General features: G+C 27.3%; 1 protein-coding gene across 1 annotated transcript; it reads left to right on the top strand.

Annotated features, from left to right (window-relative positions):
• The first annotated feature begins 13,350 nt into the window (after nt 1-13,350).
• Nucleotides 13,351-14,929, top strand: LOC112711643 (UDP-glucose flavonoid 3-O-glucosyltransferase 7). Its single transcript, XM_025764338.3, has one exon. The coding sequence runs from the start codon at nt 13,450-13,452 to the stop codon at nt 14,896-14,898; it is 1,449 nt and encodes a 482-aa protein (XP_025620123.1). The 5' UTR covers nt 13,351-13,449; the 3' UTR covers nt 14,899-14,929.
• Nucleotides 14,930-15,878: the final 949 nt, after the last annotated feature.

Below are 15,878 nucleotides of genomic sequence, written 5' to 3' on the forward strand. Positions count from 1 at the left end.
TAATATTAATATACACATTGTAATATATGTTAATGTATTCTGCTCCTATACTAAGTATTAGTAACATTAATAATTTTAAATTAATAAATATATTATGTATATTAAGAGAAATACATAAAAAAAATAGGAGACTTTCTTATTGATGTTACTATGACAGTGTTAAAATGTGAATTTTTTTTACATTAATGGATATTATATATATATATATATATATATATATATATATATATATATATATATATATATATATATATATATATATATATCAAAGTATAAATTAATAGTTGACTTAAAATATTAAAAATTAATATTCAAATAATTATATATGTTTTTATTTTTTTTTTTGCACATACGGAAAAATAAAAATATTCTACCGAATAAGAATTTTGTTTTTTTTAATTTTTCAAACAAAATGATATATAATAAAAAGATGTTTTACACCTAATCCATCCATTAAAAAGATGTTGATCCATTAATACCTCATAAAAGAAAAATATATTAGATAATATTAATTTAAAAATAAGACAAAAATTAAAAAATATTAACTCCTAAAATTTTTCATACTGTAATTTTTTTTCAACTACTTTAAAAAAAATTACATATTAAATGATCTCTTAAATTTACAGTAGTGTTTTATTTCAACACTTAGTTTTTAGTCTTTTATCATTTTTGTCTTTTTTTCCTTTATTAGAGGATTATATTTGTCATTTTATAAAAAATTAGAAGACAAATAAATTTATTTGCAACTTGATCGTACAAAGAACATTAAAGTTCTCAAAAAATACTATGACATACGTGATAATTTTCTAATATTATATATTTTAGAAAGACTTTCACATGTGCTAAGCAACTTTATTATCACATTGTTATGCCATATACAGTTAAGTAGTAGATTTATAGTTTATCTTGTAGTAAGTATGAAAATTACAAAAAAACTCTTGAAACGGTGGATGAAAAGACGAAAACACTCAAAAATAGTAGCTGCTTGGATAGATAGCTAAGGTGAGGAGGATCGAAGCTATTGCCTTCATAGAGCCAGGGTAAAATAAATGACAAAAATTAAAATTTTGGTATTACTTATAATTAATATAATCTACAATATTTTTAGTTTTAATTTATTGTTATAATGAACTTATTCTAAGAGCACTTTATATTCGTATAATAATAAAAATATTAAATTTTTTTGTGTATTTAACACATTAAAAATATAAAATAAATTATATTTTCGATAACTTTTAATGAAATATATTTTTTTGTCCAATTTTAATTAAAATGGTTTTTACATACATAAAACAAAGAAGAGTACTTAATTTTATTTTAAAAATTGACAAAAATAAAATAATATATTTTAGAGTAAAGTATTATTTTTGTTTCCAACATTTAGGGTAAGTCCTAAAGTTGTTTTCAATCGTCGTATTTAAGTTCCTAACGTTTTAAAATTGGTTCAATGTTATCTTGCCGTTAGAGATCCGTTAATTAATAGAATTGACGGCAGGATAAATTGAGACGATTTTGAAACGTTAGATATTTAAATAGAACAAAAATATTGGGGACAAAAATGATAGATAGAAATAAATTTTAATTTTATCTTTCAATAATTTTAATTTTTTACTGTATATAATATTTAATTATTTTTTAATCACATCTAAGTAAATTACACTTAATCACACTACTTTCATTCCAAATAATTTTTTTTATATTTTTATATTAACTTATAACTTTAAGTGTAAAATTATAAAAAAAAACAAATTTATTTAGAATGAAAGTAATATGATTAAGTATAATTTATTTAGATGTGATTAAAAAGTAATTGAATACTATGTATAGTAAAAAATTGATATTATTGAAGGATAAAACTAAAATTTATTTTTATGTATCATTTTTGTCCCCAACGTTTTTATCTTATTTAAGTCCCTAATGTTTTAAAATCGTCTCAATTTTGTCCCGCCGTCAATTTTGTTAACGGATCCCCAATATTGAGTCAATTTTAAAACGTTAGGGACTTAATAGGACACGATTGAAACGTTAGGGACAACTTTAAAACTTACCCCAAACGTTAAGAAAAAAATTGATACTTTACTCTATATTTTATATAATAATTATTCCATCACTCATTGAAAAATTAGTATAATCGATAAAATTACAATATACATTTGTACTAAAACTGTTTAATAAATTACAAAATTTAAAAGTAAATAATTAATAATTTAACACACATATGTAATTAAAAGTTTTTTTTTGGAAGGGAGACCATGATCCACGCTGGGCTCCTCGATTCTGTCACTGGTATTCGATGAAAAGAGAGATCGAATAAGAAGAATTTGGATTCTTTAAAATAAAGTGAGATCTTTTATTATTGAATATTTTTTCTCTTATGTTTTTTTTTTATCCTACCTATGAAATAAATGGTGATAGATTATGTTTTATCCTCTAAAATAAAATTCAAAATTTAGAGTATCCAAATCCGAATAAGAAAGATTGATTTGTATTCTATCTTTATATGTATAAAAATATAAAAAATACATAATAGCTCATGTAAATGTATAAATAACATTTTTGAATTAAGAATATATAAAAATCTGTATGTTCATCATCAGATGGAGAACTGTTCCGGGACTTATCTAGAACCGGATGGTGGTTGGGCTTGTTTGTAAGGCCCAAGCACTAAAAGAGGGTGGCCTCCGACTTATTTTACGTCTGGGAGCCCCCGTCCGAGTTATGTATGTGAAAGAATGGGGGTGATACCTGCAAAGACACTCCGATACCTAAGTTAGCAAGGGGGTAAATATGTTTTTAGAGTATTGGAACTTAGAGATATTTGATGGGTGTCAGTGTATTTATAGGTGATGTGCCAATAACCACCGTTGAAGTGGATCCACTATTAGTGGATAACCGTCCATTTTATCTAGGGGTTGTTAAGGTCTCCCTTCTAAAAGTAGGGGAGAGATTTACGGAGGCAGTTACTCACTTAGATAAGTAGGAGCTGCCTGCTTCAGTCTGTTCTAAGAGGTCGGATAAGTGGATAAGGCCACTCTTCTTGATTGGCCCTTTTAACTTTATTGGGTCTGACTTATGTTTTGGGTTATGGTACGAACAAGAACTATCCTAATATTGTTTCAGATCAAATTATAAACTTCTACACATTCAAATAAATTGAATTTTACAATAATATTATACAATTAACACCACATTTATTTTGACTTGAATACTCACTTATGAGCAGCAGGAAACATATTAACTTCGTATGGCAGACATATTTTTGCAAGTCTTTGTTGACGTAAACAAAGATTTTCAAATTCGATTCATTTTAGCATCAACTTAACATTTAATCTTATCTTATGAACAATTCTTTTGAATAAGTTAAACTTAGAGTGTATAATTTCTACCAAAATTTAAATATTTAAAAAAATTAAGTTGATAATCAATTGATTCGATTAAGACAAATTACAAGCAACGAGTGTCTAAATGAGCCAAAATAATTTGTGCACATTGAAGATACATTTTATAAATTATTGAATTGTAATAAATATAAATATTTTTTTTTAAAAAAATTATTCAAGTTCTTAACAATAGAATATATTAAAATATAAATAAATAAATAACATATAAAATAATAATAAAAAATAATTATTTTATTTATATATATTAAAAATAATTCATATTCATCTTGATGAAGTCAAATTCACTTTTTTTTTACCTGCTCTTATAAACAAATAAAAAATAACATAATTATAAATTCATTATGAAATATATATGTATATACCGTTAGATACATATAATTTTGACGTGCCTATTTTTTTTAGATATTTAAAAATTTAAAAAAATAATAATATTATTTATTTTTTATTTCTATTACTAATTTTAGGTATAAATGAAACAACTAAAAAGTTTTACTGTTTTTTTTTTATAAAAAGGATCAATTTCTGTATATAATTATACATGTAATATTTTAAATAAAAATCTATTTTAATAATATTTTTAACAAATATAGTTATTTAACATATTTTTAATAGTTATATGAAATAATCTATCATATATCGCGAATTAATATAAAATTTATTTTATATTTTATTTGTTGTAATAAAAAAAATCCTAATATAAATTTTATTTGTTAAAATAGTCACATTATATTATTGTTACCACATATATTTAATGGTCCATCTCGCATCCTTGCTGTTATATAGTGTTACTCATTGACCCAATCTTTGCATCGGTTTCCATAACACTCCCGCGGCTTGGTTCCAAACAATGGCTTCACAAAAAGACAAAAAAGTGCATTCAACTGCTCACCACATGTAATTTTCACCAACTCTACTTTGGTTCCTGCTTTAACCTGTTAGAAGACCAGCTAACATCCTCTGTCTCCTTATTCTACCGCATAACTCTACCAATCCATCTCCACCCTTATAATTTTTTAATATATATCTCAGCGGCTCTACATTATGGCATAGCAATATACCAATAAAGTTGCCTGGCACATGTGAAAGTTTTCCTATACTTTATATAAATTTAGTAACTAAAGATAATCTCTTTTGTACTTTATGAGAAAATAAATACTCTTATTTTGTATAATCTATTTAATTTTGTCTCAATAATATGGGTTAGTTTGAGATTAATTTTTATTTTATTAATATTTTAAATTTAAACAATAAATATGATAAACTTATAATGTTAACATAAAAAATTAATAAATTAGAGTAAAAGTACTAAGAATTTATTTGGATGAGCTTTTAAAATTTTTTTTGAAGTTATCTTTTTTTAAAATATTTTATAGAAAAATAAAAATAATTTTATATTTGGATATCTCATACAAAAATTTTTTTTATTTATCAAGTATGTTTAGATATAACCATATAAAAGTATTTTTTGTTTATTTATTACGTAAAAAATATATTTTTTTAAGAAAAAAATCTTTTAAAAAAAAATATAGGGTACCAATATACTATCTGTGCCAACTTATTGCCCATTAATTATTATAAAGAGACACATGTATAAGGAGATACATCTAAGAGATACATCTACAAAGACACTTTCATTAGACACATATAGTTAGACACATCCATAAAGATACTTTCGTTAAACAAAGTTATAAATAAGAGATGGTAGAAATTGGTAGAATTGTTGTTGGTTACGTAGTGAAATTGTTTAAAAAAAGATGTAAATCATAACTTCTAAAACAAATGTTTTTTTAGTACTTTTATTTTTATTATTAAAAATTTATTAAATATACTAAAAAATAAAAAAATTATTAAAAAAATATTTTTATCAACTTAATGACACCTAAATAAACACAAAATTACTTACAAAATACCTAAGAATTATTTTTAATGGGTATGCTCATCTCCAATTCACATGTATGGCTTATCAAAGACGAAGCCCATGTCCATGTCCTTCAACTCCTCCCTTGATAAATGATAATGACATATAATATAAAGGGGCCATCTAGTGTACAGATGTGCCTGTACAGATTTTTGTCCTTTTGTGGCTGAAAAAGTGTGTCATTAAAAGTGTTGCTTAAAGAGAAAATGTTACCCTTAATCGTTAACTTGGCTCTGATACCAAATTTTTAGTCGTCTTTTCTTTTAATTTCTTTTTCGAAATTTCTATTAATTCTTCGAATAATTTTCCAATTCATAATAAAAAGTATTAACCGTATTACTAGTATTTATACTTCTAATTTTTATAGTTTTTCAATCTTGTTTTAGTTTATAATATTCTTTTTTGCATGGATTATTGTATATAAAACCTTTTATCTGTTTGTCTTTTTCTTTAATATAATTTCTTAAATCCTCAAAAACTTCTTTTATTTCTATATTTTCTGTTGTTTCTAAATATCTTTTTAATTTTTCAACTTCATTTTCCATTTTTTCTTTTAACAGTTTTAATTCTTTTAAGTCCTAATATGGTTTTCCAGGCATTTACAAATTTTTTAAGTTTAACTCCAACTTGTTTATATTTATTCTTGTTTCTATAAGGTCATCAATTTCGATCTAAAGATTATTTAATTTCCTTTTATTTTACTTTTTAATTTTTTCGCCCTTTTCCTTTTTATTTTATTTTCTGGTCTTTCAATCTTTGTATGCTTCATTATTCATCTTAGAATTTCTGCAAATTCTATCATCGATTCATCGGTATTTTTTAGAGATTCTATTAATTTTTCTATCTCTTCGACTTCTCTTTTTAACTTGTCATAGATTGTTTTTAGAGCTTCAAATTCTCTTTGATTTATTTCAAAAAACTGTAAATAATTCAACCGATTTTCTCTTTCAAAGAGCTCTTGTTTCTTGTCTTGATAGGTTACATATATTTTTTCTTTATTTATTGTCATAATTTAATGTTTAGGGTTTCATTTAATTTTTTGACCTTTTTTGTTAATTCTTTTATTTCAGAATTTTCTTCTTTAATCTTTAACTTGGATAAACTTAAAGGACTATTAATTTTAGATTCTCTTATTTGAAAATTCGATGAAACTAATTTTCCTGATGGTTCTTTTAATAATAGAACTGGGTTTTCAATAGCTTTATATTTTGGTATTTCTGTTTTTACAATTTTCTGAAATAATTCATCAACATAAATTCTTTCTCTGTTTTTAAATATTATACTATAATGGCTATTTGTTAAAGCATAATTTATTGCATATGTAATTGAAAATGGTTCATCGTCTTGTTCCATTAGATTCTTTCTGTGAAATTTATAAGCCAAACTTATAGATCTTCCAAGATTTTCAGTTGATAAAGGTATAACATATCCAAGATGGGCATTGAATTTTACATTTACATTTGCCAAGTTTCCATGAACAATTCCAATTATTTGATCTATTGGGTCATCAGTAATTCTTTTATCACAAATCGCTACGCTTATTGGTGAATTAATTCCTTTCATATATGTAGATTTGATTAAGACTTGTATAGTACTAATATGAATCCATCCAATTTTTCGATCTCTTTTGTTAATCTTTAATTTTCTCAATCTGTTTACTCAACTCTTCATCATTTATCAAAGCTATTTCAAGTTCTCCATTAGCAGATTTTATCTTTACAGGGCTTTCAAGTTGAATTTTTCTATAATATATTATATTTTTTCTATTAAAAACTTCTTTTAAAAGATTTTGTTTATTAAAATTTTCGTTTGATTTGAGGTTTAATTCTGTTTTTAGAACAGCCTGTTTTTCGTTATCTAATAAAGCAGTTAATCTATAATAATCAGATTCTTCTGTTAATTCTAAGCTTTCTAAATAATTCATAACTAAGAGATTAGGATAAAGGCATACCTTTCTGGAGAAAAACTTCCTTTATTTAGTATATTTTACATAAGATATTTTTATCTCCAGAGGGGAGATTGTAGATACTAACTCCAGAGGGGAGTTTAGAATTGGTTTTCCCTAAGGGAATTCTTCTTCAAACTATAGAATCGCCTCGGCAGCTTCCTCTTTACTCTCCTAGCATATGAGTACTCTTTGCCTCCTGCTTTCTATGGTTTGATGATCTCTACAATTGCCTAAGCAACCTATATATAATGGTTGGGTCTGATGGACAATTCCCATCCTTACCCTTCTTATGACGTCATTGCTTACGTCATTGTTTATTATCTTGCACCAGCTACATTGTTGGTGCTCTATGACCTAAGCGCTTACGTCACTATGCAATAATGTTGAGAGATGCTTCAGATGTGCTGTCCTCTTCTTTCATTATGTGGCCTTCAGATGCGTTGTCTCCTTCCTTTATCATGTGGGTTGATTCTGTTTCATTATTGCTTTCTTCAGATAACTCTGAGACACATAGCTGGCACTTGTGGTCTTCTCTGTCTTTTATCAAATAGCAGAGATTCCTCTTTATCCCTTTAGGGAGCTTTTCTAAGAGTCCAGATAAGTTGTAGAATGCTAATTCAAATTCTACTAAGAATCTCATCTCTCTTTCTTTAATTTCATTCCTTTTACTGGACACAAGCAAAGTATTTCTGCTTTTATAATTGATTCTTGTGTGAGATTCCCTTGTTATCTTTTGAGTTCTTTCGAAGACCCTTGCTAGTGTGCTGGCTAGTCTTCCTTCATGACTGTAGATTGTTAAATTTTGAACTTGATCAATTGGTTGAAAATTTCCTGGGAAGACGGACATGAAGATTACTTGATGTACTGGAACCAAGCATTCTTCTTCTTCATTAAAAATAGGTTGACTATTCGTAAATTTTAGGGATATATCCCTTGGATTTACGTTGTCAATCATATTTTTAAATCTCTTTACTGCATCAATAAATCCTGCAGGAAACTCACTAATAATTTTCAAATCATTAAAAATTAAAATTGTATCAATTAATCCATACTGGAAAAACTGATAGGTGTCAGATGGGGAAGCATCTGGAAACATAACCAGCTTTGTTAGCTGTTCTTTTGCAATAGGATAATATCCCAATATTGCCCTTTTTTCTTCAGTCCAATTTAGGACTATATTAAGGGTTTCTCTGAGATTTGATCTACATACCCTTTTCTTTTCCTTGATTTCGGCCCTTGTAGGAATGTTTCTTATTATTCCTGTTCTTTGGGTTTGAATTGGAGCTTTATCTGCTCTTTTTAGGGTTTGCTCTGGATGAAGAGTTTCATATTCCCTGAAGGATTCCTTTGCTTCTTCCAATGTTAAAAACCCTCCTTTATGAATTATCCTTGATTGATGTGTAAATGGTGCTACTTTTTCCCAGGCATCATATACTCCTTTCATGGGGCCATTATAAATTACATAATATTTTTTATCTTGGGTGGATTTTTTGATAATTTCAGCAATTGTTTTATTTTCTGGAATTTTTTCTTCACCTGATTTGTCCACCACGTTTAGCTGGCTGAACTCTGATTATTTTGGTTGTTGTGTTGATTTCGTTGCTTCGATGGCCTTTTTGAGGGATTAGATCTGTGTCCTTATTTGCTGACAGTGCTTGCATTTTTCAAGTTCTTGTTCGTATTTCTGAATTTCTTGATCTAATGCGTTGTAGACGAACTCCATTCTCTTGTTAATGTATCTGCAATAACATTTTTGTCACCCTTAATATATTCAATTTTTATTGGATATTGTAACAAAAATAATTGCCATCTTACCAATCGTCCATGATTATAATCAACTTTTAAATTATATCGTATGAAACCTGTTAGATAACTTGAATCTGTCCTTAATGTAAATTCTCTGGGTAGTAAATCAATTTTCCATTTCTTAAGAGATTTAATTGCTGCTAGAGTTTCCTTTTCATGAGTGGTATATCTCCGTTCTGTTGGAGTAAAAGTCCCTGAAATATACCTGCAAAGTAATTCCTTTGGGGAATATTTAGAATCTAGTGATTCTTTTTCTTGTTCCAAACTTTTTATAGCTTTCTTAGCTTTTAGACATCCTGACCAAGTTATGTCTGAAGCATCTGTTTCTACTATTAAGTAGTCATTTTCTTCTGGAATATAAAGTTCTGGAAGTTTTTCACATAATTCTTTAATCCTTTGAATTTGCATACTGTCTTTTTCATCCCATTTCCATTCTTTTTTAGTACTTATTTTTGGAAATAAGCTTTTAGTGTATTCTATTATATTCTTTAAAAATCCTTGATCAGAAATATAATTTATACATCCTAAAAATCTTTGTAATTGTTTTCTATCTTCTATTTTATTAGGAAATAAGTTTACCTTTTCTAGGACATTTGGCTGAAGTTTTAGCTTTCCTTGAGTGGATAGAATTAATCCAGGAAACTCTATTTCTTATTTTGCTAAGAACTAGTCCTTTTTCTTTACATCTTTCTAAAACTATTAATAATTTTTGAAGATGATCTTCTTTATCCTGTTTTGTAAAAATTAGTATATCATCAATGTACACTAAAACAAATTCATTTAACTCTTTTAGATTTTCTTCCATAAATCTTTGATAAATACCTGGAGCTTGTTTTAATCCGAATGGTAATACATTCCATTCATAGAGTAACACACTTGTTGATTCTTTTGTTGGGCAAGTAAAAGCATTTAATTTCTTTGTTTCTTCGTCTAAACGAAGTTGCCAATATCCTGATTTTGCATCAAGAGATGAAAACCAAGTCGCTCCTTTTATTTTTTCTAAAATAGAATCTTTTCTTGGAAGTTTATGAGCATCACCAATAGTTGCTTCATTCATCTTCTTATAGTTAATAACCATTCTTCGTTTTCCCTTTTTAATTTCATTATTGTTTTCGACATAAAAGGCTGGAGCCGCATGAGGACTTTTACTTAATCTTATAATTCCTTTTTCCAAAAGATCTCTACATTCTAAAGAGAACTCTTCTCTATCTCTTGCGGAATAAGGAATTTTATTTGGAACATTTATCTCTTTTGTAGGCTCTTTTAATTTAATGCTTACTAATTCGTTATTTGTATTTTTAATATCTAAAGGATTTTCAGCACAAATTTCATCCAAAAGTTCCTCTATCTTTATTTCAAGATTATTTTTTGGAATGTTTATCTGAAAGTATAAATTTAAATAACATGTTTCTAATATAGAAAATATTTTAAATTTTAAGATCTTATCTATGGTAGTAGTTGGTATTTTATACGTTTTGATTTTTGATTTATTGAAGAATCATGTGGAGCTTTTAAAATTATATATGTTAATTCTTGAATGAATGGATGATATAGCTTTAAAAAGTTATTTCCTATGATAAATTCCATTCCAGAATCTAACATATATATAGATGGAACAATGAACCTATAATTTTGAATAAAAATTTCAACCATCTCTACTTTTTGGTCAATTTTATGTATTGATTTGTCAGCTATTCTAACTCTTAATGGTTTCTTTAATTTTTTCCAATCAAGTTTTATATTTGAACTAGCAAAGCATTGTGTTGCTCCAGAATCTATAAAAGCATTTATAAATTTTTCTGTTATTTTTATAGTAATAAATGTGGCATTATTACTCAGTCTCTGAGTCTGTTTCTGAGACATATTCAAAAATATAGTCTAGGTTATCATCAGATTCCTCTAAAAGATCCATAAAACAAGACTTAGCAATTTCTATTTGTTTAGTAAGATTTTTTTTTCCTTTTTTTTCGGACATTCATTTGCATAGTGTCCTTCTTCTTGGCAATACCAACACTTACAGTTTTCTTTTTTATTTGGGCAATAGTCACTTTTGTTTTTATTGTTATTTCTTGTTCTAAAATACCTCTTTTTTCTCCAGTTTGGATAGTATTTTCTTTTTCTAAATTGATATTTTCTCTTTCTCTGAAAATTTTTATTAAGCCCATATTTTTGGGGTATCTCTTCATTATCCTGACAGCAGATTCTAATTATATTTGCAAATCTTTTTTGAGTTGCTTCTTGCATACAACGTTCTTTTATTTCCTCTCTTATTGCAGCGGTTGCTCCACCAAAATTATTTTCAATTGTCCCTCTATTTATCTCTCTTATAAATCTTCCCATTATAAATTCATTAGCAGGATATGGAAGTTTTGTTATATACATACTAAGATAACGATTTTTATCTTCTTCTTTTAATTTGTAATAATGTATTCTATATTCACATATATAAGATTCCACATTACATAGATCATATATCTGGATATTAGCTAAATGGTTTTTTGCTTCTTGATATTCTTTATTATAGACTTCTTGTTTATGATCTATAATATTTTTTTCAAAAAATTCTTTATATAAAATCATCATTATATATAATATCTTATCATAAGCTGTTATTTTTGTTGCTAAATCTTCTATTATTTGGTTTTCTATTGATGTCATATAATCTCTTATAGTTCCTTTAGTATGAAATCCTATGTAATTCCAAATATCTCTTCCAGACAATTCACTAAGCTTTGGATTAGTAAAAGCTTCTAATAAAAAGGAATTCAACCAATTTTCGAAAAAAATTTTTCATTCTTTTTACAGTCTAAATCAAGCATTCTTTCTCCTTCCATTTCCTGGATTTTAGGAACGTACTTTGATGGTATTTTTGTATATTTTGAATCTTTATTTATAAACCCTTTTTTAAAAGCATAATTATCAAAACCTGTTTCCCATTTATATTGAGATTGGTTATCTTTAGATGTTCCAGCTTCATTTTTTACTTGTTTTGGAATTGCTGGTTCTTCGTCACTTGAATAATCTAGGATGTATTCTTCATTTTCTATATTTTCAAAATTTACTAATTCTTCTTCTATTTGAAATCCTTGTTTCATAATATTATTTTCTTGAGCCATTTTTAATTGTTTAAAAAGCATTGTAACTTCTTCTAATTTTTCTTCAATATTCATAATTTTAGTGGTGGTTTTACTTTTAGATCTATTATGTTGATTATATTTTGAAATTTTTCTTCTTTGGGATTCTCTTTTTCTTTATTTCTTTGAAATTTTATGGATACTAATATTTCTTCAAGCATATCTACTATAGAATTTAATTGTGGATTAAAAGTATGATAAAGATGTGGGGAATCATTTCCATGGTAACATTTCTTAGAAATTCCGTATGAAAAATAAGTTTTTTCAGGTTTTTGAAGTCCTTCAATAAAATTTATAGTAAAATAAAGATTTTGAGAAAAATCATTTTGTATTGATTTTAAGAATTCGGTGTCATTACAGTTAACATTAGTTAAAATCATTAATTTTTGATCTATTAATTTTGATAACTTGATTATTTCTTCTCTTAAATCTTCTAATTTACTTTTTTTCCATCAGGTGACGCTTTTCTTTGTGAAGAGTTACGGTTTAAAGTGTGGCTTTAGAAAGTGTGGTGTAGACAAATCTTTAAATCTGTACCAACTTTTGCTCTGTATACTAAAATTCTCCTAATATAAATTGATTTGTGATGTGTATGGTTTTACTGACGGATAAATAATTTGATTTACTGTTGAGAGATCAATTTGAAACGTTTAGGATGTGTTTGGTTTGATTTTTATTTTTTATTGTTTTATTTTTAAAATTTGTGAGAAGAAATGAAAATAGATTAAATTTTATTAATTTTATTTTTAATTTCAGATGAATATTCACGTATAATTATTTTTATATAAAGTTAATAATTAAAAATTTTGATTTAATTATTATCTGATGATTCTTAAATATTAACTTTTACATAAAAATAATTACGCATAAATTTTAAATTTATTTTTTCTAGTACCAAATTAAATTAATGTTAACTTTTAACAAAGACTATTTTAACTATAAAAAATATTAAGAGACTATCATAATTTATTAATTTTAATTATTATTTACTCATTAATTTAACTTTTTTAATCTAATTATTTAACATACTTTATTTCAGACTTTTAAATATTAATAACTAATTAATAATAAAAAATAATAAATTTTGTTATTGCTCCCACTCATCTTTAACTATTATTTCTTTTTTCTTCTATAAATTGATTACGAAGTATCTAACATAGCCAATGCAAATAGCCACGGCAACTTCCTTCTTCTTCTCGTGTATGCATAAGTCTGAATCTCCTACCAATAATTAGAAAAAAGATGAATACTTCAAATCCTAACCTACACATATTGTTATTCCCTTTCCTAGCACATGGGCACATAATTCCTACCATTGACATGGCCAAATTATTTGCCACAAGAGGGGTTAAGTCCACCATAGTCACCACCCCACTCAACGCATCACTCATCTCCAAAGCCATAGAAAAATCAAAACCACACCATCACAAAGTGATCCAAATCCAAACCATTGAGTTCCCTTGTGAGGAAGCAGGTTTACCCAAGGGGTGTGAAAACATGGACTCAGTCCCTTCCCAAGATTTGTTCCTCGCGTTTTTTCATGCCACTAGTTTGTTGCAAAAACCCTTTGAAGAACTACTTCTTGAGCAACATCCACACTGTGTTATTGCTGATGCATTCTATTCTTGGGCAACAGATTCTGCTTCCAAGTTTGGGATCCCGAGGATTGTGTTCCACGGCACTTGTTTCTTCTCCTTGTGCGCTTCCGATTGCATGGGACTTTACGAGCCGCACAAGAATGTCTCGTCCGATTCGGATTCCTTCCTGGTTCCTCGCCTTCCCGGCGAGATTAAAATGACAAGGAAGGACGTGCCGGCTTTCATAACCAACAAGGAGAACAGCACGGAGTTTGTCAAGCTCTTGGAAGATGCAAAGGAAGCACAGGCCAGGAGTTATGGTGTTGTTGTCAATAGCTTCTACGAACTCGAGAATGTGTACGCAGATTTCTACAAGAACGAATTCGGGAGAAAAGCATGGCCTATAGGCCCTGTTTCTCTCTGTAACAAGGACACAGGAGAGAAGGCAAACCGGGCAAAAGAAACTACAATTGATGAGTTTGAGTGCTTAAAGTGGCTTGACACAAAGAAACCAAATTCAGTTGTTTATGTTAGCTTTGGAAGTTTAATAAGCATGCCAGATTCTCAGCTTAGAGAAATTGCATTGAGTCTTGAGACCTCAGGCCAACATTTCATTTGGTTGGTGAAGAAAAACGAGAAAGACGGGGCGGAATGGCTACCGGAAGGGTTCGAGAAGATAATGGAAGGTAAGGGACTAATTATAAGAGGTTGGGCGCCTCAAATCTTGATTCTTGAGCACCAAGCGGTCGGAGCATTTGTGACGCATTGTGGTTGGAATTCGACGTTGGAAGCGGTGGCTGCAGGGGTGCCGATGATCACTTGGCCTATTGTCGCCGAGCAATTTTTTAACGAGAAGTTGGTGACCGAGGTTCTTGAAATTGGAGTGCCTGTGGAAGCTGTGAAAGGGGTTAGGTTGGAGGGTGAATGTGTTGGATGCGATGCATTGGAGAAAGCTTTGAAGAGAGTAATGATTGGGGAGGAAGCAGAGGAAATGAGGAACAAAGTGAAGGTTCTTGCTCAGTTGGCAAAGCAGGCTGTGGAAGAAAATGGATCCTCTTACTTAGCTTTCAATGCTTTAATTCAAGAGTTGGTTTCACTTTCTCTCTCAAGGTGAATTTAAAAATAACAAGCTAAAGGTTAAGGTACTCCATAATAGTTAAATAATTTAAGAGTAAAGTATGTTCGTTTGTTCTTAAGTTTCAATCGTCCTATTAAGTTTCAAACGTTTTAAAATTGGCTCAATATTTTTCTACTGTTAACGATTCGTTAATAGAATTGATGGCGGGACAAAATTGAGATGATTTTGAAACGTTAAGAGTTCAAACAGAATAAAAACGTTGAAGACAAAAATGATACATAGAAATCAATTTTAATTTTATCATTCAATAATATTAATTTTTTACTGAATATAATATTCAATTATTTTTTAATCACATCTAAATAAATTACACTTAATCACACTACTTTCATTCTAAATAAAATTTTTTATATTTTTATATTAACTTATAATTTTGAGTGTAAAATTATAAAAAAATAAATTTATTTAAAATGAAAGTAATGTGATTAAGTGTAATTTACTTAGATGTGATTAAAAAATAATTGAATATTATGTACAGTAAAAAATTGATATTATTAAAGGATAAAATTAAAATTTATTTTTATATATCATTTTTGTCCCCAATGTTTTCGTTCTATTTAAGTTCCTAAGATTTCAAAATCGTCTCAATTTTGTCCCGCCGTCAATTTAACGACAAGACAACATTGAGTCAATTTTAAAATGTTAGGAACTTAAATAAAATGATTGAAACGTTAGGGACAACTTTAAGACTTATCTCAAATGTTGAGGACAAAAATAATATTTTACTTATAATTTAATATATTTAATTAAAATAATCTATATATATATATATATATATATATATATATATATATATATATATATATATATATATATAGATAGATAGATAGATATTTTGACTATCATCATGAAAATATTTTTAAGTGAGAATCGATGCTAAAATATTAATTCATATTTATTTAGAATGTTGATTTATAAAATATATAAAAAAATATAAATAAAAAAGAAAAAGATAA

Source organism: Arachis hypogaea, chromosome 9, assembly GCF_003086295.3.
Source record: "Arachis hypogaea cultivar Tifrunner chromosome 9, arahy.Tifrunner.gnm2.J5K5, whole genome shotgun sequence".
Taxonomy (NCBI): Eukaryota; Viridiplantae; Streptophyta; class Magnoliopsida; order Fabales; family Fabaceae; genus Arachis; species Arachis hypogaea.

What these genes read in the sequence shown, in the direction of transcription:
- LOC112711643 (XM_025764338.3), top strand. Translation starts at nt 13,450, where the DNA reads ATGAATACTTCAAATCCTAACCTACACATATTGTTATTCCCTTTCCTA.